At 39.3% G+C, this 27,052-nt stretch overlaps 1 protein-coding gene across 2 annotated transcripts in view; it reads right to left on the bottom strand.

Annotated features, from left to right (window-relative positions):
* The window catches only part of GPHN (gephyrin), a 422,394-nt gene that overhangs the window by 323,116 nt on the left and 72,226 nt on the right, over positions 1 to 27,052 (bottom strand). For both annotated transcript variants that reach the window (XM_079768794.1, XM_079768793.1), the window contains exon 2: positions 25,950 to 26,028. In XM_079768794.1, coding sequence (XP_079624920.1) covers positions 25,950 to 26,028 — 79 coding nt within the window. The remainder of the gene's footprint in view (positions 1 to 25,949; positions 26,029 to 27,052) is intronic.

The following is a 27,052-nucleotide window of genomic DNA, read 5'->3' as shown; positions in this document are numbered from 1 at the left end:
AGGTGCTCAAAGGCACTATTAGTTATGGGCTATTTAAGCTAAATTCACACATTTAAGGTTTTTTGTATAGTCCAGGTGATATGAATTTGAATTGCAAATTCATTCTAAGATCAATTTATGGTTACAACTTCTCTGCAACTTTTCTTAAACTCCTATTTTGTCCAGCTCTGGTGCATCTTTCTTTCCAGTTTCAAGGCCTCTGGGAGTGGGAGTGGGAGTGTGTGTGTGTGTGTGTATGTGTGTGATGGGGGTGAGAGAAAGTACAAGAGTAACTAACCTCTCTCTCCGCATATTCTCATATTTAGTAGAATGTTATCCAAAAAAATAAAATATGAAATGAACACTCAATAAAACATGAATTCATAAAATAATTAGCTGAAGACATTAATTTCAAGGAGTCATAAAGAAACCATAATGAGGGGAGTAGGGAGAAAGTTTTCCTCTTAACATTTCTAACAGAAACTTTGTTAATTAAGGCAATGATTTTAAATATAAATTCACCTAACTGAATTTTAGACTTAAATATATTTATTGTGGGATTAAATATATTGAATAAAGAGATTTTGTGTTTTAGTTGGGTTAGGAATTAGATATTTTTAATAAAACATTTTCAACTAGATATCTAGGGTCATTCTAAAATGGGACTTAAAACTGTTTCTTTTAAATGAAGGTAATGTAATGTTTTGCAAATAAGCTTAGTGTAATGTTTTCTAAACTAGCTTTCTGCATAATTTATTTCTACTCAAAGCAAGACACATGTTATGAAAAAATCAATAGTCAATAATGCAAAGGTTTTCAAGTACTTCCATTTTTCAGATTTTAGTCTAAAATACTTACGGGTATTTAGCAGAGCAGATGGTTGTAAAGGATAAATATTTGTAACTTAACATTTTAAATAGAAACTATACCCTTTATAATAAAATAACTTTATAATAGAATGACTTCTGTAACAACAGACTGTTCTTCTGTAACTATTTTGAGGTAAGAAGAAAATCTGTTTTAGTGCAACACATTAAAATAAAACAGAAAGGTAGTTTTGAAATAACAGTGCTTCAATTCTAACTTGAGTTTTGTTACTCTTTTCGAGTAATATTTTTAAATGGCTATAGAATAACTAATGACTGGTATCACCTCTTACACCGTAGTATATTTTTTCAAAATTTGCTGTAGTCTTGGGAGAGTCAGCTATATTTTTTAGGCAAATTTCAACATTTTAAATGTTCCTTGGAGAATTGGGAGTTACTTGGCTATGGCCAGAGCAGTCCGAGTTCTAATTCCACCTCTGGGTAAAGTAACAGCAAATCCACACAGAAGAGTTCTATATGGTTTGTAACTTGCTTCTGACTCCAGTGAGCACAGATTCCTATAAGGGTCTTCCAGAAAATAAAATGGGTGTACTATGTCAGACTAAGATATTCTGTTAACTTCCCTCCTAGGATACTACATCTAAAAATGTTGAAATATTTATATTTAAACTGGGCTGGAAACTAATTTTATTTTTACAAGACCAAAAAAAAAAAAAAAAAGATAGAGATCTAGATTAGTAAAGAGTTCTGGAGCCAGTATTTGCTGATGTGTAGCCTAGATTCTGGGTATTAAAGAACTCCATTTTTAAACATTAGGAATTCAGAGTTCAATCAGGACATGAAGTCCTATCATATAGAATCCAAATATGGTTAGAAACATCCAAATCATAAACTATGAAAAATAAACAAATAAATAAAAACCTAAATAGAAAGTTGACAACACTACAAGTCCATCTGCCTTGGATCTGAGGAGAACAGAAAAGTACTAATAAAAAGAAAAAGAAAAAGGCTACCCTGAGAATTAATAATCACAAATCCACACTTACGAAGGTTTACGGCTTCAATTCACACTCCAAATTTAAAGTGGTTCCAGATTTGTACTATCCCTATGTTCATGGGAGAATCACATTTCTCATAAAGGAATGAACTCCACACATTCCAAACTCAACAAATGAATTTAAAACTAACAAAAAACTACCACAAGAAGTTTACATAGAAACAACAAACTAAAGAATCTGACCTGAAAATGTTGTATTAGAATTATTAAGTAAAGAACATTAATCTACTTAATATGCTTAAACAAAGTACTAAATGCAAGAAAACTAACTAGGCAGATCTGAAAATAACCAATCAGACATTCATGTATGAAACATATAATAAACTAGAGGCCCGGTGCACGAAATTCATGCAGAGGGGATGTGTGTCCCTCAGCCCAGCCTGCACCCTCTCCAATCTGGGACCACTCAAGGGATGTCCAACTGCCCGGTGGGGTTGGGCCTAAACGGGCAGTCAGACATCCCTCTCCCAACCCATTGCCTGTCTGCCTGCCTGCCTGCCCCTAACCACTTCTGCCTGCCAGCCTGATCATCCCCTAACCACTCCCCTGCCAGACTGATCGACGCTGAACTGCTCCCCTGGTGGCCCGATTGCCCCTAACTGCCCTCCCCTGCCAGCCTGGTCACCCCTAACTGCCTTCCCCTGCCAGCCTGGTTGCCCCCAACTGCCCTCCTCTACCAGCCCGGTCACCCCTAACTACCCTCCCCTGCAGGCCTGATCGCCCCCAACTGCCCTCCCCTGCTGGACTGATTACCCACAACTGTCCTCCCCTGCTGGCCATCTGGTGGCAGCCATCTTGTGTCCACATGGGGGCGGCCATCTTGTGTGTTGGAGTGATGGTCAATTTGCATATTACCTCTTTATTATATAGGAGGATACTTTAGGACTAGGAAGAAACGAAGGAGACTGCAGGAGATCATAGTTGAAAAGAGAACTAATTCATACTAATGAGAAATCTCAAGAAATGTCAGAGAATGCAGCAAAAGAGTCAAAATATAGAAAATAAAAAAAAAGATTAAAAGATATGAAGAATAATCATTCAAAATACTATAGAAGTTAAGAAGGAGATAATAAAGAACAAATAATGAAAGGCCTTTTACGAGCTTCAATGATGTCCTTGTACTCTGGAAGCAAAAAGGCAAGAATACATTCAAAATGAAAAATTCACAGTGAAAAGTTAATTCTGTAGTACTTGACTTCCATGGACCATTAATTGTAAATAATCAAACTTAACTATGTGTACACTAAAACAATATTCACTGATTGACTGTAATAAAAATAAGTCTACAAAATACACTAACATCTAATAATCCAGCAAATAATATTAAAAACACACACACCACAGCATATACAATACGGACTAAGAATTAACATAAAAATCTAACCTTTAGTGTTTATTTCCAGCCCTAAAATCTACAACATAGATTTTCATTCCCTTGATCCTCCACCCAATTAACTGCATTAAATTGAAAAATATACCTTAAGTATCACCTCAAGAAGCCTTCATTGCAGTGTTCCCATACACAGGAAAATCACTTGTAAGTTTTGGAACTACATTTAAGTACTAGCTCCACCCATTTATCTGTGTAGCCTTGAGCAAAATATTTAATCTTCGACCTTTGGTTTCTTGCCTATAAAATGGAAATAATATCACTCATGTCTCAGGATTGCTTAAGTCTTAAGCAAGATTAAAAAATAATGTCTATTCAAGGGAAATAAAAGCAAAAATAAATGAATGGGACTATATCAAACTAAAAAGCTTTTGCACAACAAAAAGAAACTGACAACAAACAAAGAGGCAACATACTGAATGGGACATGATATTTGCAAGCCATAGGTTTGACAAATGTTTAATATCCAAAAAATAAAAAGAACTCATAAAACTCAATACCAAACAAACAATTCAATTAAAAGATAGGCAGAGGACCTGAACAGACACCTCTCCCAAGAAGACATACAAACAGTCAATAGCTATATGAAGAGATGTTCAACCTCACTAGCAATTAGGGAAATGTAAATAAAAACTACAATGAGATACCACCTCACACCTGCTGAATGGCTATTATCAACAAGACAAGTAATAACGAGTGTTGAAGAGGTTGTAGAGAAAAGGGAGCCCTCATTAACTACTGCTGGGAATGTAGACTTGTACAATCACTGTTGAAGACAGTCTGGCAGTTCCTCAAAAAATAAAGACTAGAATTACCATATGACTCAGAAATCCCACTTGTGAGTATCCACCAGAAAAACTTGAAAACTTGTATTTGTAAAGATATATGCACCTCTATGTTCACTGCAGTATTATTCAGTGGCCAAGACACAGAGACAACCAAAGTGTCCTTGGATAGAGGATTGGCTGGTATGCTCAGTGGATAGAGTGTCGGCCTGCACACTTAAGGGTCTCAGGTTCGATTCCTGGTCAAGGGCAAGTACCTGGGTTGCAGGCTCAAACCCAGCCCTGCTAGGGGCACGTGTGGGAGGCAACGAATCAATGTATCTCTCTCACATCAATGTTTCTCTCTTTCCCCCTCCCTCCGTTCCACTCTCTCTAAAAATCAATGGAAACTATAATCCTGGGTGATTTTAACAACAAAACAAACAAGCAAACCACAGTAAAAAAGATGTGGTACATATACACAATGGAAATACTACTCAGCCATAAGAAAAGACAAAATACTGCCATTTGTGACAACATGGATGGACCTTGAAAATATTATGCCAAGTGAAATAAGTCAGTCAGAAAAAGTAAAGAACCATAGGATTTCACTCATATGTGAGATATAAAACTGAATCTCTTGGACACAGACAGCAGTGTGATGGTTTGCCAGAGGATGGAGGTGGAGGAAGCCCAATATATAGTGAGGAAAGATGGTTTGACTTTGGATGGTGGCCACAGCGTGCAGTATAAGATCTTGTATCATAGAAATGTACACTTGAGGCCTATATGATCCTATTAACCAATGAATGTCACCCCAACAAATTCAATTTAAAAAAAGACTTAAGAGACATAGCAACCAATTGAAATATATGAACATTTTTTGGATCCCGATTCAAACACTGTATAAAACAAACTTTGTGAAATGATTAAGGGTAATTGAATACTGAATATTTGATGATATTAATAAATTATTCTTTTTTATGTCTGATAATAATTTTGATTGTTTTTATAAAAGTCCATATCTTTTAGAAACACATATTGAAATATTTATAGATTAGACCATATGAAGTATGGAATTTGCTCCTAAGAAATGATAAGGACAATAGGGGGCTATTAATTAAGCCAGATTGTCTATAAGTTGACCATTGTTGAATCTGAGTGATGGAAATTCTTTCTTCTATTTTTCTCTACTTTTGTATATGTTTGAAATTTTTCATAATAAAGGTTAAAAATGTCAAAAAATAATACATATAATATAGTAACCACCTAGTAAGCTTCCATAGTACTCTATACACTAGTTGTAAACAGAAATGTATTCTAGAATGGTCCTCAAAATTTCTCAGTTCAAGGTGCTCTTAGGGTCTCAGTAATTTTTCTCATGGCATTCCCAAGTCAAAACAACTACAGTTCTGTTTATTAAATAGTTAGGTCCATAACTTAACACATTTTTATGTCCTACCAACTTAGCTATTTATAAACAAAGAAAATAATATTTTAATTTTTTCATTAAATAACGAAAATTACTTATTAATGGAATGGGTCACCTATTGAGCCCAGCACATATTTTAAAACCTTAAAATCATATTGGATACTGCTGCCCTCATTTTTCCCTGTTCCACAGTGATTTTCCTGCAGTATCTGCTTTTTAATAGAGTAACCACTGGCATCATCACAAACACTTTACAGTCAAAGGTACATTTCAGTGTTGAAACTGTGAACAACCTTGATTGAGTCAGTAAGTTGTGTGGTGTCCAAATGATGTTTTTGGATTTTCCTCAACATTCTTAACTATCCTGTATAGTGCCCCTAAGAGTTTGCTATGGCAGCACCCTGAGGGAGCCTGGTGCAGAGTTTGTTAATTGTGGGTGACTTCTTTAAAAAAAGTAACTACTAAAAGTAGTTGATATTCATGAATTCTTATAATAATGAGTTTCACACAAATTCTACACCAGACCCCCATTTACCTGCCACATTGAGAGTGCATGTTGACAACATTTATTGTCCTTTAAAGAGGCTAGACAGCTTGCATAACACAATGCTGAAAATAGTAAATACTGAATTCAAATATTTGTTGAATTAAATTAGCAATAACTTTAAATTTGTGAATGTATATTAATTCTTACCTGTTAACTTTATCCCTCTGAAAATTAAAATTTACATTATTCCTATTCAGCTATAATGCAAAATGTTCACTAAACTGTCAACATGGATTATAATTTTCAGAAATCATCAATTATCAATATTAATTTACATGAATGCTATTATACTACTTTCTGTGGTTCTGAGCCTACATTATAGTTCAAACTTTACTCAGAAGATTGGAGAAATACTTGAGTGAAAAATATATTTATTGAGTACCTAAGTGCCAAATGTTCTTCTGACTAAAACAAATATAAACATAATGGAACTACAGTTCTCATGGAATTTAGGGAACTAAAAATTAAATAGCAAAACAAATAAATTAAGAAGATAACTTCAAGTCAACAATGTTAAGTTACAGTGAGAGACCACCTTAGGCAATTTTATTTGAGAAAGTGTATCTGAGGAGGTGACATGAGTTAAATATCCATGAGGCAGCCATATAAAAAGGTAGAGGGCAAATTTACCTGTGATGCTTCTTTAAGTGCAAATTTCTGCATTATATCCCTATTTTAATAATTTAGCATCTCTCAGCTATGACCTATCAATATATAATTTAATAAATTGTTAACATTTGTACAAAATGTTCCCAATAAAGTTTGAGACTATTCTATTAAAGTATGTATAGTGCTTTCTCAAATTATCTTTAAAAACTACTAGTAATTATAAAATAATTTTTAGAATCTATTGTGTACTTTCCACTTAGCAGAATCTGTTCCAGGTTATTAAGCTAGGATCTGAGCTCTTAACTTCTGTACTATACTGCCTCTCATATGTCAATTATTTTCCCAGATTTACTCCTCTACCATAAATCATTCATTCCCTTAATAGATGTTCTACCTGAGGGCAAGGGACAAGATCTGATTAAGTAGGCTAGGAAAAAATAAAGCAGCATAAAATAAAGTAACATAATAAAAGAAAATATTTGGAATATAAAATAAAATAAAGGGAGTATACAAGTTTTTACTTGTATTACCTCACTTAAACTTTACAATAGCCCTTAAGATTATTATCCCAAATTTTATAGATGTGGAAACTGAGGAAGAGTGGTTAAAAAACCCTGCTAAATGGAAAACATAGTATTTTAATCCAGATTATTAAGCTAGGATCTGAGCTCTTAACTTCTGTACTATACTGCTTCTCATATGTCAATTATTTTCCCAGATTTACACCTCTACCATAAATCATTCATTCCCTTAATAGATGTTCTACCTGAGGGCAAGGGATAAGATCTGATTAAGTAGGCTAGGAAAAAATAAAGCAGCATAAAATAAAGTAACATAATAATATTTTTCCAGTCTGACCATGTTCTTAGTGATTCACAAAAAAGGGATAGATAAAATAGAACTTTAAAAATAAAGAAAATAAAAATATCTTCTTAATTTTTTAAATTACTGCCATACATAGAAATAAGTTTATTTAGGCCTGATTTACTCAAAATATGTTTTTCCTCTACCAAAATTATGCTATAAAAGTTTTTCTCAAAGTGAACTTGTAAGAAAACACACTTTGAAAATGCTTTCAGGGATCTTCCTTGATTTCATTAGGAAAAAATGGAATTCATTCTTGGTTATACTTTTTTTAAAAAAATATATTTTTATTGATTTCAGCGAGAAAGGGAGAGGAAGAGAGATAGAAATATCAATGATGAGAGGGAATCATTGATCGGCTGTCTCGCGCACGCCCCCTACTGGCGACTGAGCTCACTACCCAGGCATGTGCCCTTGACCGGAATCGAACCCGGGACCCTTGAGTCCACAGGCCAATGCTCTATATACTGAGCCAAACTGGCTAGGGCTATACTTATTCTCAGTATTCTGAGCAGTAAATAACAATAAATAAAAGCAATGGGGATTAGTGAGGTCATCATTTCCTTTTGCTTCTGGAGTTAGGTCTCTCATCTCATACACACAAAGATGCTGAAGTGTCAGAAGGAATCTGTGTTGATCAAAGGCCATCAGGTCAACTGAGAGTAAATTTTTGTATGGAACACCAATGAAGGCTGAATGTTAGAATCAGAATGGTGTGAAGAGTAAGAAAAAGGCAGGTTTTGCCAATGTATGTTCATTATACTAGTACATTGGGTCTGTTACTCTTAGTCTATTCATTACCCATACATTCCTTTAGTCACTAAATCACATATTCATTCCTTCATTCACCTATTTTAGGAATATTTCTGGAGGGCCTACTAAGTATTAAAATACTATGTTAGGTGGTGGTGATAAAACATTACAAATGAACATAGTTTCTACTCTTAAGAAGGTTATATTCCATTGACAAATACAGTCAGTGCTCATCCTATATAAGAAAGATGGAATATGCAAATTGACCATCACTCTGACACAAATATGGCGGCGCCCACAGTGGAGGGGGGGGGGTTTCCATAACACAAGATGACTGCACCCACAGCGGAGACCGAGTTCCCATAACAAGCCTTAACAAGCAATCAGCAGGGACCTAAGGCTGTGCCCCACCCCCCGGACCCATGGGGCTTGACAGGGGACCTCAGGCCACGCTCCACACCCTAGCACCAGGCCAGGGGACCTCAGGCTGCATCCCCCACCTGGCGAGTCTTGATGGGGGACCTCAAGGCACGCCCCCCACCCTGGCCTGGGGGACCTCAGGCCACGCCCCCCACCCCAGCGCTGGGCTAGGGGACCTGAGGCTGTGCCCCCCACCCCCAGCAGGGCTTGACAAGGGTGGGACCGACTGGGTCTGTGTCTAGCCCAATGCGGGGGGGGGGGGGCGGCTGTGTCTGGATCTCGTTCAATTTTGAGGTGCACATGGGTGGGTGGGGACGTGACTCTGGATCCCATGGTGGGCCTCAGACTCTGACAGGAGTAGATTTTCATATACATTTTCTTTCATCTCTGACACTTCTATTATAGAGAAAGGGCAAATAGCAATATAAAAATATTTCCTGTAATTAATCCCCTTTTAATGTGCACGAATTTCATGCACTGGGCCACTAGTATAATCCTATCTAATAAAGACGGAATATACAAATTGACCGTAACTCCGTGACAAAGATGGAGGCGTCCACAGCCAATAAGGAGGGAATATGCAAATTGACGCGACAAGGCGAGAGGCGGAAGGTGGCTCCGGCCGGAGCGAAGGAGGTGCCAGCAGCCAGGGGAAGGAAGGCCTATTCTTGCATGAATCTTCGTGCATCGGGCCTCTAGTGATAACATAATATAGGTAAAAGACATGATAGGTACTAAGCTAACACATAGAAGGAGCACATGTTAGACCATAGAAGGCTCTAGGAGGAAAAGAATCCAAGAGCAAACAGCCTTCCTTCTTAAATGGATTATCCTAAATTTTAAAATTAGGCTTCCTTCCAAACTTAATTTGCATTTATCTCAGAGCACAAAACAATTAGGGTAATTATCATTTACTACACTGTTTAGGTAGGAGTGGAAAGAAGAAGTAGAAAGGACTGGCTTCCTTAAAACTGTTGCCCAATACTCTAATACTATGGAGATTTTTCCATTTGGGTAGAGGTAATTAAATTCTCCATAATCTCTCAAAAATAATATTTGAGAATTTTAAACTCTTGAAACTTCTAGAAAAGAAACAAATGGTGGTGTTCCCCTAGCTTTTCAGTTATTTTTTTCTTAATTTAGGATGAGTCATACACAGGTGTTCCTTAAAAAGCTCATTAGGGAAGTACACTTAGCAAACTTCTTTACCTGTTTGATTGTTTTCCTAACTCACAGCCAGCAATCCTTTACTAAAAATCCCATAGAGGAGTTCATATAGAGCACTCAATTGAGGCTTTTCTTCTTGCAGGTGTTAAGTCTCACTTTCAATCTCACTCAGATACCAAAATAAAACCAAAGGGAACAAGAATTCTACTTCACCTATACCTAACATGAATTGAGGAGGGAAATCTATATATATAAAAGCCTAAACGACCATCGCAACTGAACAGACGACTGAACAGGCTGCATGGGGCGACCAGGCAGGCAAGGGGGTTAGTGAGGGGCAACCAAACGACTGAGAAGCAGGCTGTGTGGGGCGACCAGGCTGGCATGGGGGTTAATGAGGGGTGACCAAACGACCAAGCAGCAGGCTGTGTGGGGCGACCAGGCCCACGGGGGGGGGGGGGGGGGGGCGCAGTTGAGGGTGACCAGGCCAGCAGGGGGGGCAGTTAGGAGTGATCAGGCAGGCAGGCAGGCAGGCAGGTGAGCAGTTAGGAATCAGTGGTCCTGGGGATTGGGCCTAAACCGGCAGTCAGACATCCCCCAAGGGGTCCAGGATGGGAGAGGGTGCAAGCCGGGCTGAGGGGACCCCCACCATTCACGAATTTCATGCACTGGGACTCTAGTATATATATAGTGAGATAACAACCCTTGCTTGCTTTTTTCTCGATTCCTTTATTCTAATGCTAACCAGGTCGAGTCACACTCGACATCTGAGTGCAAAAGGTTAAATAATAAAAAATCAAACACCTTTAGGCCACACACACACAAAAAAATTTTAAAACATTTTAATGTCAGTGCCTAGGTAGCCAAAACTAATAAGATATAATAAAAGGCTAATCATCATCCTATATAATAAAAGGCTAATATGCAAATTGTCCCCTCTGGAGGAGTTCGACTGGCTGGGAGTTCCACCACTCTCTATGACGTGTGCTGACCACCAGGGGGCAGCGCAGAATGAAGGAAGGCCCCGGCTGGCAGCCAGAAGGCCCCATTGGCCCTGATCACCGACAAGACCTAGGGACCCTACTCTTGCACGAATTTTGTGCACCAGGCCTCTAGTATTTTTAATAAACTTAGTAACAGGAATTAAAACTACATGTGAACTCTTTATGCTGTACATCTTAAACTTATTTAGTGCTGTATGTCAATTATATCCCAATAAAACTGAAAAAAAATTTAAACCAATAGATGTGATACCAAAACCAAGAAAGTGGAAGTGGAAAGAGCACGAATGTCTGGTTGTCAAGTGGCCTTAGATAAATCACAACTTAGTTGAACTTTAGTTTTTACATCTCTAAATTGACAGGATTAAACTAGTTGAATATGATTCCCATAGAGGAAAGAAAATTTCAAAAGTACTGTGGTTGACAAACCCTACAGTGATACCCAACAATTCCCACATACTGGTATTTACATTTCTGTGTAATCCCCTTGAATGTGGGTGGAACATGTTACTTGTTTCTAACCAAAATCTTATTCCCATGATGAGGTAGCATTACATGGCAAAGATGATGGAAGCTTTGAATGGAAACTAGACAACACCAAAATGCAGTTAAAAAAAGGGAGGGGGGGAGTTTCAGTCATACAACCACAAGAATTCTGCAAACAATATTGGGTGACTCTGAGCAGAAGATCCAGTTAAACTGTGCCAAAAATCATGACTCATGGAAATTGTAAGATAATAAACATGTGTTGCTTTAAACCAGTAAGTTTGTGGTGATTTATTGCACAGCATTCTAAAACTATATAAGTAAAGAACCAAGATGACGGTGTAGATAAACGCCTGTATTCACCCCCTCTCAAAATCACATCAAAATTACAACTAAAATACAGAGAAACCATCATTAAGAACCCCCTGAAATCTGGCTGAATGGAAGTCCTACAACTAGAAAAATAAAGATGAAAGCTACTGAGACTGACAGGAGGGGTGGAAGCGCAAAATGGGGTGATCTGGCACCCACGTGTGGCATTTATTTCATTGGGAGCGATATTTCAAATGCCTCCCGTGAGAAACAGCCCCACATCAGACCCCCAACCCAGTGTTCTAGAGTTGGGAAGAGAAGTCCCCATAATTTTTGCCTGTAAAAACAAGCAGGGATTGTGGCTGAGTCACACAGAGGCTGCTGGAGTCCCAGGTGTTTCTCTTAAAGGGCCTGCACATGAACTTACACGGTCTTGCTTCCGCTGAGGTCCAGTGTCAGGCTGTGGCTTTGGGAGAATCCAGGGTCATATGGGGAGGAACTGGACTGTTTGGCATCAGGGCAGGAACTTGGAGGTGGTTTTCTCTCAGATAGGAGTGTTTGCAAGGGTCACTCTTCCTGTAATGGGACCTCCCCCATTACATAGCTGACTGGCAGCTCTATCTGAGCCTCCAGCACACTGTTCCTTTCACCCTGATGATTCCCTGAGACCCCGATCCATTTGCAACCCCACCCAAGCTGTTTGCAGCTATTTTTCCATATGAATAGGTCCTGGCTCAGGCCTCAGGCTTTGCTAAAATCTCTTAAAGAAGCAGAAGCTGGAGTCAGTTGTCCCAAATAAAAGACCCAATATTCCACAATAGCTGGGCCTCACCTGGGCACTTCCTGGCCCAATATAAGTAGCAGCCATCTACAGATCACTCTGTAGCTCCTGCCAGGTGGACTCAGACAGTGGCTGACTTTGCACCTCCCAGGAGGACCTCACACCAGTGCACCCAGTGGACAGCTTCACACCATACCACATTACAACACTACACATCCACAAGCAACACACTCAAGGGGCAGACTCAGTGAGCACCAAAGCCCCACTGGAGCAAGTTCTACTCAATAGGGATTTCTCCTGCACAGAAGATCTTCCATTGTAGACACAGCTGGTTCTCACAGCCAATTGGCCTAGAGGACAATTCTTCCCAGTGATGCCAACAGCAATCAAAGCTCAACTACAGCCCTAGCTGGTCTAAGTGCACAGAATTTTGGCCTGCAGACTGAAGGGTCCCAGGTTCGATTCTGGTCAGGGGCACATACCCAGGTTGTGGGCTCGGTCCCCGGTAGGGGGCATGCAGAAGGCAGCCGGTCAATGATTCTCTCTCATCATTTATGTTTCTATCTCTTTCTCCCTCTCCCTTCCTCTCTGAAATCAATAAAAATATATTAACAAATAAATAATTTTTTTTTAAAAAAAGCTCAACTACAAGACTGTGCACACAGTCCACACTGGGACATATCTAGAGTACCCTCCTGAGGTGACTGGGGAGACTGACCACTGGGCCCTACAAGATACCTAATATACAAGGCCACTCTACCAATTCCAAGAGACATAATAGTTCTACCTAATACATAGAAACAAACCCAGGGAAGTAACCAACATGCAGAAACAAAGAAACATGTTACAAATTAAAGAAATGGAAGCAAGCAAAAACTTGATACAGAGTTCAAAACAATGGTTATAAGGTTAGCAAGGAACTTAATGAGAGTTTCAAGGGACTTAATGAGAGCTTCAAAGGAATTGATGAGAGTGGCCAGGGACTTAGTTAGACTTTCGAGGATCTTAGTGAGAAAAAGGACCAGTCAGAAATTAAGCATACACTAACTGAAATAAAAAATAATTTACAGGGATTCAACAGTAGAGTAGAGGATTCTGAGAATTAAATCAATGATTTGGAATATAAATAAGCAAAAAACACCCAATAAGAAGAGCAAAAATAATCCAAAAAATGAAGATAGTGGAAGGAGCCTCTGGGACAACTTCAAGGGTACCAACATTTGCATTATGGGGGTGCTACAAGGAAAAGAGAGAAAACAAGATGTTGAAAACCTATTTGAAGAAATAATGACAGAAAACTTCCCCTACCTGGTGAAAGAAATAGACTTACAAGTCCAGGAAGCACAGAGAGTCCCAAACAAGGGGAACCCAAAAAGACCCACATCAAGACACATCATACCATATTTTTCCATGTATAAGATGCCCCCATGTATAAGACATCCCCCACTTTTCCAACCCAAAATTGAGAAATCAATATTTTAAACATTTTGCTGGTTTTCCTCTTAAGGCCTTCTTCTTTTTTGGCATCTGAAGGAGTTGTTCTTCCTATTTTCTCCACTGTCTGATCATACACTCAGTGGGAGGAGGTCCAAATTGTCTCTCTGCAGCTCTATTTCAATACCCTTTTGTATAGCTGATTACATTCAGTTTGAATTTTGAAGAGTAAGTCGATCACTTACCAGTATTTACCTTTTCATTTTTTGACATCTTTATGGGCTCTCACAATCCAGGACTGCTGGATCCCAACTGCTCGACTGCCTGCCTTCCTGATTGCCCCTAACCGCTTCTGCCTGCCAGCCTGATCACTCCCTAACCACTCCCCTGCCAGCCTGATTGATGCCTAACTGCTCCCCTGCCAGCCTGATTGCCGCTAACTGCCCTCCCCTGAAGGCCTAGTCACCCCTAACTGCCCTCCCCTGCAGGCCTGGTCCCCCCAAACTGCCCTGCCCTGCAGGCGCGGTGGCCCCCAACTTCCCTTCTCTGCTGGCCTGGTCACCCCAAACTGCCCTCCCCTGCATGCCTGGTGGCCCCCAACTTCCCTCCTCTGCTGGCCTGGTCACCCCTAACTGCCCTCCCTTGCAGGCTTGATCACCCCAACTGCCTTCCCTTGCAGGCCTGGTCCCTCCCAACTGCCCTCTCCTTCTTGCCAGATCGCCCACAACTGCACTCCCTTGCAAGCCTGGTCATTCCCAACTGCCCTCCCATGCTGGCAATCTTGTGGCGGCCATCTTGTGTCCACATGGGGGTATCTATCTTTGACCACATGGGGGCAGCCATCTTGTATGTTGGAGTGATGGTAAGTTTGCATATTACTCTTTTATTAGATAGGATAGAGGCCTGGTGCACAAGTGGGAGCCGGCTGGTTTGCCCTGAAGGGTGTCCCGGATCAGGGTGGGGGTTCCCTTGGGGCGTGGGGTGGCCTGGGCGAGGGGCCTGTGATGGTTTGCAGGCCAGCCATGCCCCAGTGACCCAAGTGGAGGCCCTGGTATCTGGGATTTATTTATCTTCTACAATTCAAACTTTGTAGCCTTGAGCATAGGCCAGGGCCAGACAGGGCTGGCAGGAAGCTTGGCTTCCTCAATCACTGGGTCAACCCAAGCCTCCTGCTCTCTCCAGCTCCGTGGCTGCCGCCATTTTTGTTGGGATTTATTTATCTTCTATAATTGAAACTTTGTAGCCTTGTGCGGAGGCCAGGGCGGCCAGGGATGGCAGGAAGCTTGACTTCCTCCATCGTTGGGGGCAACCCAAGCCTCCTGATTGCTCCAGCTCCATGGCCACCGCCATATTTGTGGGGTTAATTTGCATACTCACTCCTGATTGGCTGGTGGGCATGGCTTATTGGCATAGCGGTGGTATGGTCAATTTGCATATTTCTCTTTTATTAGCTAGGATACTACCAATACCTTTCTAAATGAGATACTATATCCAGACAGCAAAATGTTTTGTGTTAAAGTAATAACACTTCTTGAGAATGTATTAGTTCTTCCTTAACTTAACAACTGAGAATTAGTATAGCACACATCTCTTGGTTTTACCACTATTTTTTTCTTGGACTACCTCGTCCCTCACTTATTTAAGGTATCCCACTATTCTGGCCTCAGGCATTTGTCCTATGACTAGTCAATTAATATAGCCTATACCCCTGCCCACAGTAATTGAGTACATGACCAGATTAACAAAATTAGAAAGCTTCCAAGGGATTTTACATTTTAGAGCTGGAACTGAAGAGAGACTATGGAGCTAGAAGGAAGAAAATTCGAGTAAGTTGGCAGCCATTATCCTGGTTTTATGGAGAAAACCTGAATGCAGTAAGAGAAACTAAAGGCAAAAAAGACCAGAGAAGATAATGGCAGTTGCACAAACTCCCTAATTCTACTCTTGAAATATATATACTAGGTGTACCAGTTAATAATGGCAGATTTTTTAATTAAAGAAAACACAATAATTTCAAGAGAAACATCAAAAGTGCTTTATTCAAAGTAATGTCCATCGCTAGCTACACATTTCCCCCATCTTTCAGGTAATTAGTGGATACTATCCCAACAGAACTTTTGTTTCATAGGTTTTGAAGTCTGCTCAGAAAGTGCGTGTGCCATCTATCAGAACAAGTGGTAAACTGAAGGAGCAATGTTTGGTGAATACGGCTGGTGGGTTAATACTTCCCAGGCAAGATCTTTTAACGTGTCTTTAACTGGTTTTGAAGTGTGTGATGGTGCGTTATCATGAAGCAAAATTACTTTGCTGTGTCTTCTGGCACATTCTGGTTGTTTCACAATTAAAGCGTGGTTCAAATTGATTATTTGCTGTCGGTAGCGATCAGTATTAACTGTTTCACCTGGTTTTAGAAGCTCATAATACACCACACCTTCCTGATCACACCAAACACAGAGCATTGTCTTCTTTCTGAAGTGATTTGGCCTTGCAGTCAATGTTGATGGTTGACCTGGGTCAACCCATGATTCTGTGCTTTTGGGATTCTCAAAATAAATCCACTTTTCCTCGCCAGTCACAATTTTATGCCAAAAATACTTTCCTTCGTGCCACTGAAGCAACATTTTACTGATGACTTTTTGGTTTTCCATTTGTCTTTCGTTCAGTTGATGTGGCACCCATTTACCTTCCTTTAAAATCTTTCCCATTGCTTGTAAACGATTGGAAATTGTTTGCTGAGCAAAATTTAATCTTTCTGCAAGTTGTTTTTGAGTTTGACATGCATCTTCATCCAATAATGCTTATAATTGTTGGTCTTCAAACTTTTTCAGCTGACCTGGACGTTCTTTGTCTTTCACATCGAAATCATCACTATTAAAGCATTTAAACCAGCGTTCACAAGAATACATAAGCTTCCCAAAATATACGATAACTTTTTCTTCAACGTCAAGTAATGAGTTAAAACTTCCCATAAATGCTCTTTTTTTGGCATGAAATTTGACATTCTTAAGCGTAAAAATATCTATATGATGTTAACACCTTCAGCAAATTTGGCATATGAAGTTTTGAAGCTTGCTGTCCATACAACAAAATAGCATACATATCAAATCACATACATATCAACATACGTGTAACTCCATCTATTGAAAAGAATCTGCATTATTAACTGGTACATCTAGTACATTCTCAGGAATGTATGGAATGATGGAAATGAGGAAAGTCTCCCAAAACCAAAGTGAAATTTAAAGTCTTTGGATTTGCAGTTCTGACATAGAACATACAGTAAAACAACACTACAGCACCAGTCCAGATTAAGCTGTGTTATCCCAATATACACTTTATAGACCAAAAATGCATAAGCTAAAAAGGAGTCTGATTAAAAATGATAAAAATTTAGATATACTAATATTATTATAAACAAGGCATCTTCGGTAACTGTCTTAGATTTAGCAAACACTTGGTGACAATGTAAAGTGAATGATCAGTAATGTTTAAAATGCTGTCATTGGAAAACTGTATTTTTCCACATCACATAAAATTTATTTATAGAGTAACAAAAGATAACAATATAAAAACTCTTCCATTTTGTTCAATAAATATTAAAGTTCTCAAAGTTAGTCTAAATTGCAATTTAATAAGCAGACAATTAAAAATTTAAATTAATCTACCTGGAAATGCAGTATGAGAATGTATAGCTATATGGAAAATAACCACTTCAAAATAACCATTGTTTATCCTCTGCTGACTGGCATTTTTAAGAAATTCAATTCACCATAGCAACCTGTCTTAACACCAGCAGATAAGTACAGGCTATATTTAGATATGATTGCTTTCCAGCCGAGAATCCAGTCTTCCTTCATATTTAATGACTTGATCCAAGGAACTAAAATATCATTCAATCAGATTGTAAGGTGAAGACAAGTATACTAAAGCAGATAAGGCTGTGTTTGAAAACCATGCAAAGAATAGTTTCCACCAAAGATGAAAATTTATAAAGTACATAAAGGTAAATAACATTTTGATATCTAAGAAATTTACAAACACATGTAACTATTTTGTCCAATTTTATCTTTCTTCTTAAAGATGAAACACCATTATCAAGCACTAATGATCTATAATATCAAAGTACATTTAAACTAGCAGATTGTTGTTTTTTAATTGGTATGCTGCATTTCCAATCTGGCATTTTTTTACTCAAAAGAAACAGATTTTTTTTTTTTTTTTACTAATTAAAACAGATTTTTTTTTTTTACTCAAAAGAAATCCTTTAGATGAGGTACAACAAGAGTAGGAGCAATATAAAACTAGTAATACAATACAAAATAAGGCAGATGAATTCATTAAAATGCTATTGTTACAAAATTACTATGGACCTATTTGTACTTTATAATCTTCAAAATGATAGTGAAAAAAATTTCTGTTTTACTAAATAAGTACCATAGTTTTATACAGTTTACATCACAATATAGCAAAATACCATAACAATAAAACATAAACAATACCTTTTATTTTTCTTTACTCTATAGATTAGTTGCATCAAAATCATTACTAAAGACAATATGTGAAGTCCAATTAAAAAATACCAAGACCAGGAGAGAAACCAAGATGGCGGCATAGGTAAACATCTGAACTTGCTGCCTCGCACAACAACTTCAAAACTACAACTAAAAGACAAAACGGACATCATCCAGAACCACGGGAAGACTGGCTGAGTGGAAATTCTACAACTAGAAGGAAAGAGAAAAGCACACTGAGACTCAGAGGAGGTGCAGAAGGCAGAGGTACAGAGGCGCATGCATGGAGAGGGCTGGCAACTGAGTATGCAGCTGTCTTTTGCAAGCTGGAGGGAGACACAAGCTCCCGACTGCTCTGAACTCCAGTTCTGGGCGAGTTCTGGGCGAGATCTGGGGACCCAGACTCATACAGGGAGAAACTGGACTGTCTGGCAGGGGCAGAACTCGAGGGCGGCTTTCTCTCAGAGGTGCTTGCAACGATTACCATGGGACACTGTGACCCAGGGGCCTCTTAGGGCAGGGCTGACGGGAAGCCATTGCTATTTGCTCTGCCCTGAGACTCAGCCCCATCCAAGCTGTGTGCAGAGGCTTTTGCATATGAATGGCCTGGTCCTTTGAAACCTAAACCTACCTAACAAACTGCAACTGAGTCAGTGAGACCCAGAACATCCAAAAGAAGGCCAAAGGCCCCAGAGCAGCTTGCATTGTTTCACAGCAGGGCCTCATCTGGGCACCTCCAAAACCCAAACAAAGAAGAGGAATCTGCAGATCTCTCTATAGCTCCTGCTGGTGGCCTCAGGCAGTGGCTGACTTTGCACCTCCTTGGTGATCCAAGAGCCAGTGTACCCAGTGGTCAGAGTAGGACCATCCAGATGACAACTCCTCAGATCTATAAGGGACACACTCAGGGGGCAGACTCAGTGAGCACCAAAGCCCCACTGAAGCAAGTCTTGCCTCATAAGGGTGTCTCCAAAACAGAAGTTCTTCCATCATAGACACAGCTGATCCTCACAGCCAATTGGCCTGGAGGTCAATTCCTCCCAGTCATACCAACAACAATCAAGGCTTAACTACAACAAGACTGTGCACACAGCCCACAAAGGGGTGCACCAAGAGTGTCCACTCAGGTAACTGGGGAGGCTAAGCCACTGGGCCCTATAGGACACCTCGCACACAAAGCCACTCTATCAACTCAGGGAATCAGCCAAAATGTGGAGACAAAGAAACAGGTCACAAATGAAAGAAATAGAGTAAAGCAAACTACTGGATATAGAGTTCAAAACCACGGTTATAAGGTTACTCAAGAATTTTCTAGAAAAGGCCAATAAATTTAGTGAGACCCTCGAGGATATGAAAAAGGACCAACTAGAAATTAAGCATACACTGACTGAAATAAAAAATAATATACAGAGATCCAACAGCAGACTAGAGGATCACAAGAATCAAGTCAAAGATTTGAAATACGAAGAAGCAAAAAACACCCAAACAGTAAAGCAAAAAGAAAAAAAGAATCCAAAAATATGAAGATAGTGTAAGGAGCCTCTGGGACAACTTCAAGCGTACCAACATCCGAATTATGGCGGTGCCAGAAGAAGAGAGAGAGCAAGATACTGAAAACCTATTTGAAGAAATAATGACCGAAAACTTCCCCCACCTGGTGAAAGAAATAGACTTACAAGTCCAGGAAGTGCAGAAAACCCCAAACAAAAGGAATCCAAAGAGGACCACACCAAGACACATCATCATTAAAATGCCAAGAGCAAAAGACAAAGAGAGAATATTAAAAGCAGCAAGAGAAAAACAGTTAGTTACCTACAAGGGAGCACCCATACGATTGTCAGCTGATTTCTCAACAGAATCTATGCAGGCCAGATGGGAGTGGCAAGAAATATTCAAAGTGATGAATAGCAAGAACATACAACCAAGATTACTCTATCCAGCAAAGCTATCATTCAGAATTGAAGGTCAGATAAAGAGCTTCACAGATAAGAAAAAGCTAAAGGAGTTCATCACTACCAAACCAGTATTATATGAAATGCTGAAAGGTTTTCTTTAAGAAGAGGAAGAAGAAGAAAAAGGTAAAGATAAAAATTATGAACAACAAATACATATCTATCAACAATTGAATCTAAAAATCCAGTGAATAAAAAATCTGATGACCAGAATTATCTGGTGGATATAATAGAATCAGGGGCATAGAAAGGGAGTGGACTGACAATCCTTGGGGGGAGAGGGGTGTGAGGGGTGCAAGAAGAGACTGGACAAAAATCATACACCTATGGATGAGGACAGTTTGGGGGGGGGGGTAAGGACATGGGGTGGGGTGGGGTGGGAACCGGGTGGAGGGGAGCTATGGGGGGGAAAAAGAGGAACAACTGTAATAATCTGAACAATAAAGTTTAAAAAAAAAACACACACATGGAAAAAAAATACCAAGACCATATCATCTCAAACTCTTTAGTATGTCTACTATCAAAAGCCTCCAGAAAACCCAAACAAACAAATAGAAAATAACAAGGGTTGCTAAAGTGGATAAATTAGAATCCTTGTGCATTTTTGGTGGGTATATATATAATGGTACAACCTTTAAGGAAAACAGTATGGTAGTTCTTTAAAAAATAAAAACAGAATTACTATATGACACAGCAATTCTGCTTCTGGGTATATAAACCAATGAAGTGAAAGCAGAGTCTCAAACAGATATTAGCACACCCTTGTCCATAACAGCATTATTCACAATAGTCAAAAAGGAGAAGCAACCTAGTGTTCACTGATGGATGAAAGAATAAACAGAAGATGGCATCTTCTTTTTTCTTCTTCTTAAAGACCCTTTAACATTTCTTATAATATTGGTTTGGTGGTAATAAACTCCTTTACCTTTTTCTTGTCTGGGAAGTTCTTTATTTGCCATCAATTCTAAATGATAGCTTTGCTGAGTAGCGTAATCTTGATTGTAGTTCCTTGCTTTGAATCATTTTGAATATTTCATGCCAATACCTTATGGCCTGTAAAGTTTCTGTTGAGAATCAGCTGACAGCCTTATGGGAACTCCCTTGTAGGTAATTAACTGGTTTACCTTGCTGCCTTTAAGATTTTCACTTTGGCTTTAAGCTTTTGCATTTTAATTATGATGTGTCTTAGTGTGGGCTTCTTTAGAGTCATCTTGTTTGGGACTCTCTGTGCTTCCTGAACTTGTATGTATATTTCCTTCAACAGGTTAGATCCTTATTTTTTCATATAAGTTTTCTTTAAAGAACTTTTTAATGTTTTGATTTTAGAGGGAGAGAAAGGAAGAAGGGAGAGGGAGAGAAAGAGATTAATTTGTTGTTCTGCTTATTTATGCACTCAATGGTTGCTCCTTGTATGTGCCCTGACCAGAGATCAAACCCACAACTTTAGTATATTGGGAAGACACTTTAACCAACTGAGCTACCTGGCCAGAACCCTCACCTAGGTTTTCAATTATTGCTTTCTCTCTCTTCCCTCCACTCTTCCTTGTCTGTCTGTCTGTCTGTCTTTCTCTCTCTCCCTCCCTCCCTCCCCCCCCTTCTGGAACCCCCATCATGCAAATGTTGGTACTCTTGAAGTCATCCCAGAGGCTCCTTATAACTATCCACATTTTTTTTATTCTTTTTTCTTTTTGCTGTTCTTATTGGGTGTTTGCTGCTTATGTATCTTCCAATTGCTGATTTGATCCTCTGCTTCACCTACTCTACTGTTGATGCCCTGTAATGTATTCTTCATTTCAGTTAGTGTATTCTTCATTTCTAACACTCTTGTAAGAGTTTCCATGTCCTTTTTAAAGCTATACTGAGTTCCTTTAGTATCCTTACAACCATTGTTTTAAATTCTGTATCTGGGTAGTTTGCATACCTCCATTTCATTAAGTTATTTTTCTGGAGATTTCTCTTGTTTTTTCATTTGGGACCTGTTTCTTTGTCGTATCTTGACTGCTTCCTGGTGTTTGTTTCTATGTATTAGGCAGAGCTGCTACGACTCCCAGGTTCGTAGCATTCCCTCATACAGTAGGTGTCCTATAGGGCCCAGTGGTACAGCCTCCCAAGCCACCTGAGCCAGGTGCGCCAGGTGTGCCCCCATGTGGGCTTTGTGCACCCTCCTGTTTTAGTTCAGTTTTGAAGGCTGATGGCACATCACTGGAATTGACCCCTAGGTCGTTTGACTGAGAGGGCTGGCCATGACCACTATGGAGGATCTGCTGTGCAAAAGCCAACCCTACAGAGCAGACTTGCTTCAGTGAGGCTTTTGTGCCCTCTGAGTCCAACCCTTGAGTATGTCACTCGTGGAAGTGGTTGTGTTGTAATCTGGCATGGTCTAAAGCTATCCATTCAGTACACTGGTTCTGAGACCTCCTGGTAAGTGCAGACTATCACCTGTGTCCTGCCAGGGAACACCAGGCATGAGCTATGGCCCCTACTTGTACTGGGCTTGGATATGCCTGAGAGGCGCCAATCTGTGAACCAAGGCTGGCTGCGCTAATGCCAGACCTAGGTCCACTTAGCAAGGAGCATGGAATATGCAGAGGTCAAATGCTGCTTGTTTAAGAAATTTTAGTTATGTTGGAAGCATGAGTAAGAGAGGCCATGTGTATGAAAAAGCTTGGGTGAGCCTGAAAATTGAATGGAGTGTCTCTCAAGGCATCACCAGGGTGGTTAGTCAGGTTGATGGAAAGCCAGATATAGCACCTGCCAGTTCCCCATCTTTCGTTTAAGTCCTTTACCATTTTGAGTTTATTTTTGTGTATGGTGTAAATTGGTGGTCTAGTTTCATTTTTTTGCAGGTATCTGTCCAATTTTCCCAATGCCATTTATTGAAGACTGTCTTGACTCTACTGTATGCTCTTGCCTCCTTTGTCAAATATTAATTGAGCATAATGGCTTGGGGCAATTTTGGGGTTTTCTGTTCAGTTCCATTGGTCTATATGTCTGTTCTTGTGCCAGTACCAGGCAGTTTTGAGAACAGTGGGTTTGTACTAGTAACATAGCTTGATATATAGTATTGTGATCCTCCCTACTTTGTTCTTCTTTCTGAGGATTGCCACGGCTACTCAGGGTTTTTATTTTTTTTTATTTTTGGAGAGTTTTTCTAAGTCTGTGAAATATGCCATTGGTATTTTTATGGGGATTGTATTAAATCTATAGATTGCTTTGGGTAGTATGGACATTTTAATTATGTTGATTCTACCAATCCATGAACACGGTATATTCTGCCATTTGTTTATGTCTTCCTCTATCTCTTTCTTCAATGTCCTGTAGTTTTCTGAGTACAGGTCTTTTACCTCCTTAGTTAAGTTTATTCCTAGGTATCTTAATTTTTTTGTTGCAATGGTAAATGAGATTGTTTTCGTTGTTTCTCTTCTTGTGAGTTTATTATTGGTATATAAAAAGGCCATATATTCTGAGTGTTAATTTTGTATCCTACTCATTACTGAATTCATTTATTAAGTCTAGAAGCTTTTTAGATGGAGTCTTTAGGGTTTTCTGTGTATAATATCATGTCATCTGCGAATAATGATCGTTTTACTCCTTCTTTTCCAATTTGAATGCCTTTTATTTCTTCTTCTTGTCTGATGGCTAAGGCTAGCACTTCCAGTACTATGTCAAACAGGAGTGGTGAAAGTGGGCATCCCTGTCTTGTTCCTATTCTTAGGGGAAATGGTTTTACTTTTTGCCCATTCAGTATGATGTTGGCTCTAGGTTTGTCATATAAGACTTTTATTATGTATGATCCCGCTATTCCCACTTTGCTGAGAGTTTTTATCAAGAAAGGGTGTTGGATTTTGTCAAATGCTTTTTCTGCATCAACTGATATGATTATGTGATTTCGTCTCTCAATTTATGTGATGGATCACATTTATTGATTTGCGGATATTTTACCAGCCTTGCAGCCCCAGAATAAATCACACTTTATCATGGTGTATGATCATAATACTGGATCCGATTTGCTAGAATTTGGTTGAGGATTTCATCATCTATGTTCATCAGGGATATTGGCCTGTAATTTTCTTTCTTTGTAGTGTTTTTATCTGGTTTTGGGATTAGGATAATACTGGCTTCATAGAAAGAGCTTGGAAGTATGCCTTCCTCTTGAATTTTTTGGAATAATCTAAGGATAGGTTTTAGTTCTTCTTTGAATGTTTTGTCAAATTCCCCTGTGAAGCCATCCAGACCAGGGCTTTTGTTTGCTGGAAGTATTTTTATTACTGCTTCAATTTCATTGGTAGTTATCGGCCTATTCAGGTTTTTTTTATTCTTCCTGAATAAGTTTTGGAAGATTTTCATAATTCTTAATAAAGAAAAAGTTCTTTCCAAATCCAAGTGGCAAAAGCAAAATATAAAAGTATTTTACACTATATTCTCTTTTTTAAAATATATTTTTATTGATTTCAGAGAGGAAGGGAGAGGGAGAGAGAGATAGAAACACCAATGATGAGAGAGAATCACTGATCGGCTGCCTCCTGCATGCCCCACACTGGGGATTAAGTCTGCAACCTAGGCATGTGCCCTGACAGGGAACTGAACCATGACCTCCTGGTTCATAGGTTGATGATCAACTATTGAGCCACACCAACCAAACTTCACTAAATTCTTACATTCTAGGCTAATGCCAATTAAGAAAATGATTCTGAATTAAGGAAGTATCTGGGTACTCTAAAACAGAAAACTCAAAATTATTTTGTCCATCCAATACAGTAGTGATCTGAGATAAATTTTTCTTAAAATACTAAGGTTAGATTTAGAATTTAGTTACATGTTACACGATAAATATTATTCTACATTCTGGAAAGAAGTATCAAATTCTCTCAAAACACTATACTTCATTATTTTAATCTACTATCTATAATAATCTATAATAATAAAAGCATAATATGCTAATCATACTGGATGACCTTCCTTCCGGACAAAGCCTCAGTGGGCGAAGGCTGCGGCAGAGGCAGCAGAGGCCCCTGGCTGCAACGGTGGCAGATGGGGGCCAGGGCCGAGGCCCTTGCACAAATTTCATGCATTGGGCCTCTAGTTGAAGTATAATTCTCCATAGCTTTTATATCATTAAAGTCCACATGAGCATATTATTTTCCACAAATATTGCATTAAACAGATATATAATCCTATTACATTAAAAATATACCTTAGAAATAATAATGCAATTATTTAATTTATTCATTCAAATAAACATTACTCAACATTCATTGACTAGGAATATTTACATTCACATACACTAATTATATTCTTAATTACATATTTATAGGACTGAAAGGACAACTGTCAGTCTTTATTGGAATAAAAATCCTGAAGAAAGATTATGGGAAATCCTTTTGATTAAAAAAAAAGAGAGATTAAGAAAAATAGTTGAGAGTTGGTTTTGGGAAGTCATTTCTGAATTAATTACATTAAAAATTTCAATTTTCAATCATTTTCAAAATTCTGTATCTGTGACTATAGTATATATTTTTAAATGAATAAAAATAATTAAGGAATCAATAACCTTCAGGTTCAACAAATTTTTGTTTAAAGCAGTTCTGTTACAACTCTTTTGAAAAAAGTCACACCAACCATAAACTTTTAAATTATAATTAATACTAAAAGCCAATACTCACAAAGAAGGATCTTGTACGAGATCTTTGAGATTTATCCCACTGCGATCTTCTGCAAGATTCCTGAAGCAACTATCACTCACTAAACAGGAAAGGGGGAAAGAAAAATAAAATTAATTTTTGTTTACATTTCATTTAAATTACTGCTGACAAAATGAATTTTGAAATTAAAATTCTCTCTCAGGATACAGTTTTACCAAATAGCAATATTGGTCAATCTCTGGGCCTAGTACACTTAGCAAGAAATATTAATATTCAATCACAAACCAATAATCTAAACACAAAAACTAAATATAAAGTGCAGTGCATAAAAGAGTAAACCTCTGAGTCAAAATTTTGTTATTTTTACAAAGCTAATTTACCAGCACAAAGTGGAAAGTCACTGCTTCCACAAAACTTGAAAAAAATATAAATTATCTCCCCAAATCATATTTTTAAATATACTGAAAAGCAATGGAAGTAAAATCTACACTATTAAAAGGGTAATATGCTAATTAGACCTGGAGACCTTCCAAGAGACCTTCCGGATATCCTTCCAGACAAAGCCATGGTGGCAGGGCCGAGGCAGAGGCAGTTGGGGCAAGCAGGCCAGGAGGGAAGAGCAGTTGGGGGTGATCAGGTCGGCGGGGGGGCAGTTGGGGGTGAGCAGGCTGGCAGTGGGGGGCAGTTGGGGGCGAGCAGGCCGGCGGGGGGGGGGGGCAGTTGGGGATGAGCAGGCTGGCAGGTGGGGGCAGTTTGGGGTGATCAGGCCAGCAGGGGGGACAGTTGAGGGCAAGCAGGCCGGCGGGGGGGAAGGGGCAGTTCGGGGCGAGCAGGGGGCGCAGTTGGGGGTGAGCAGGCCAGCAGGTAGAGTGGTTAGGGGCGATCAGGCAGGCAGGCAGGTGAGTGGTTAGGAGCCAGTGGTCCCAGTTTGCGAGAGGGATGTCCGGCTACCGGTTTAGGCCTGATCCCTGTGGGACATCCCCCGAGGGGTCCAAGATTGGAGTGGGTGCAGGCCGGGCTGAGGGACACCCCCCACCCCATGCATGAATTTCATGCACCGAGCCACTAGTAAATAAATAAAGAGAAAAGTAGTATCTATTCTTAGGTAAGCTTGGACTGTTGAT

This window comes from Cnephaeus nilssonii (assembly GCF_951640355.1).
Source record: "Cnephaeus nilssonii genome assembly, chromosome: 4".
Lineage (NCBI taxonomy): Eukaryota > Metazoa > Chordata > Mammalia > Chiroptera > Vespertilionidae > Cnephaeus > Cnephaeus nilssonii.
This window is presented reverse-complemented; position numbering and strand designations above follow the sequence as displayed.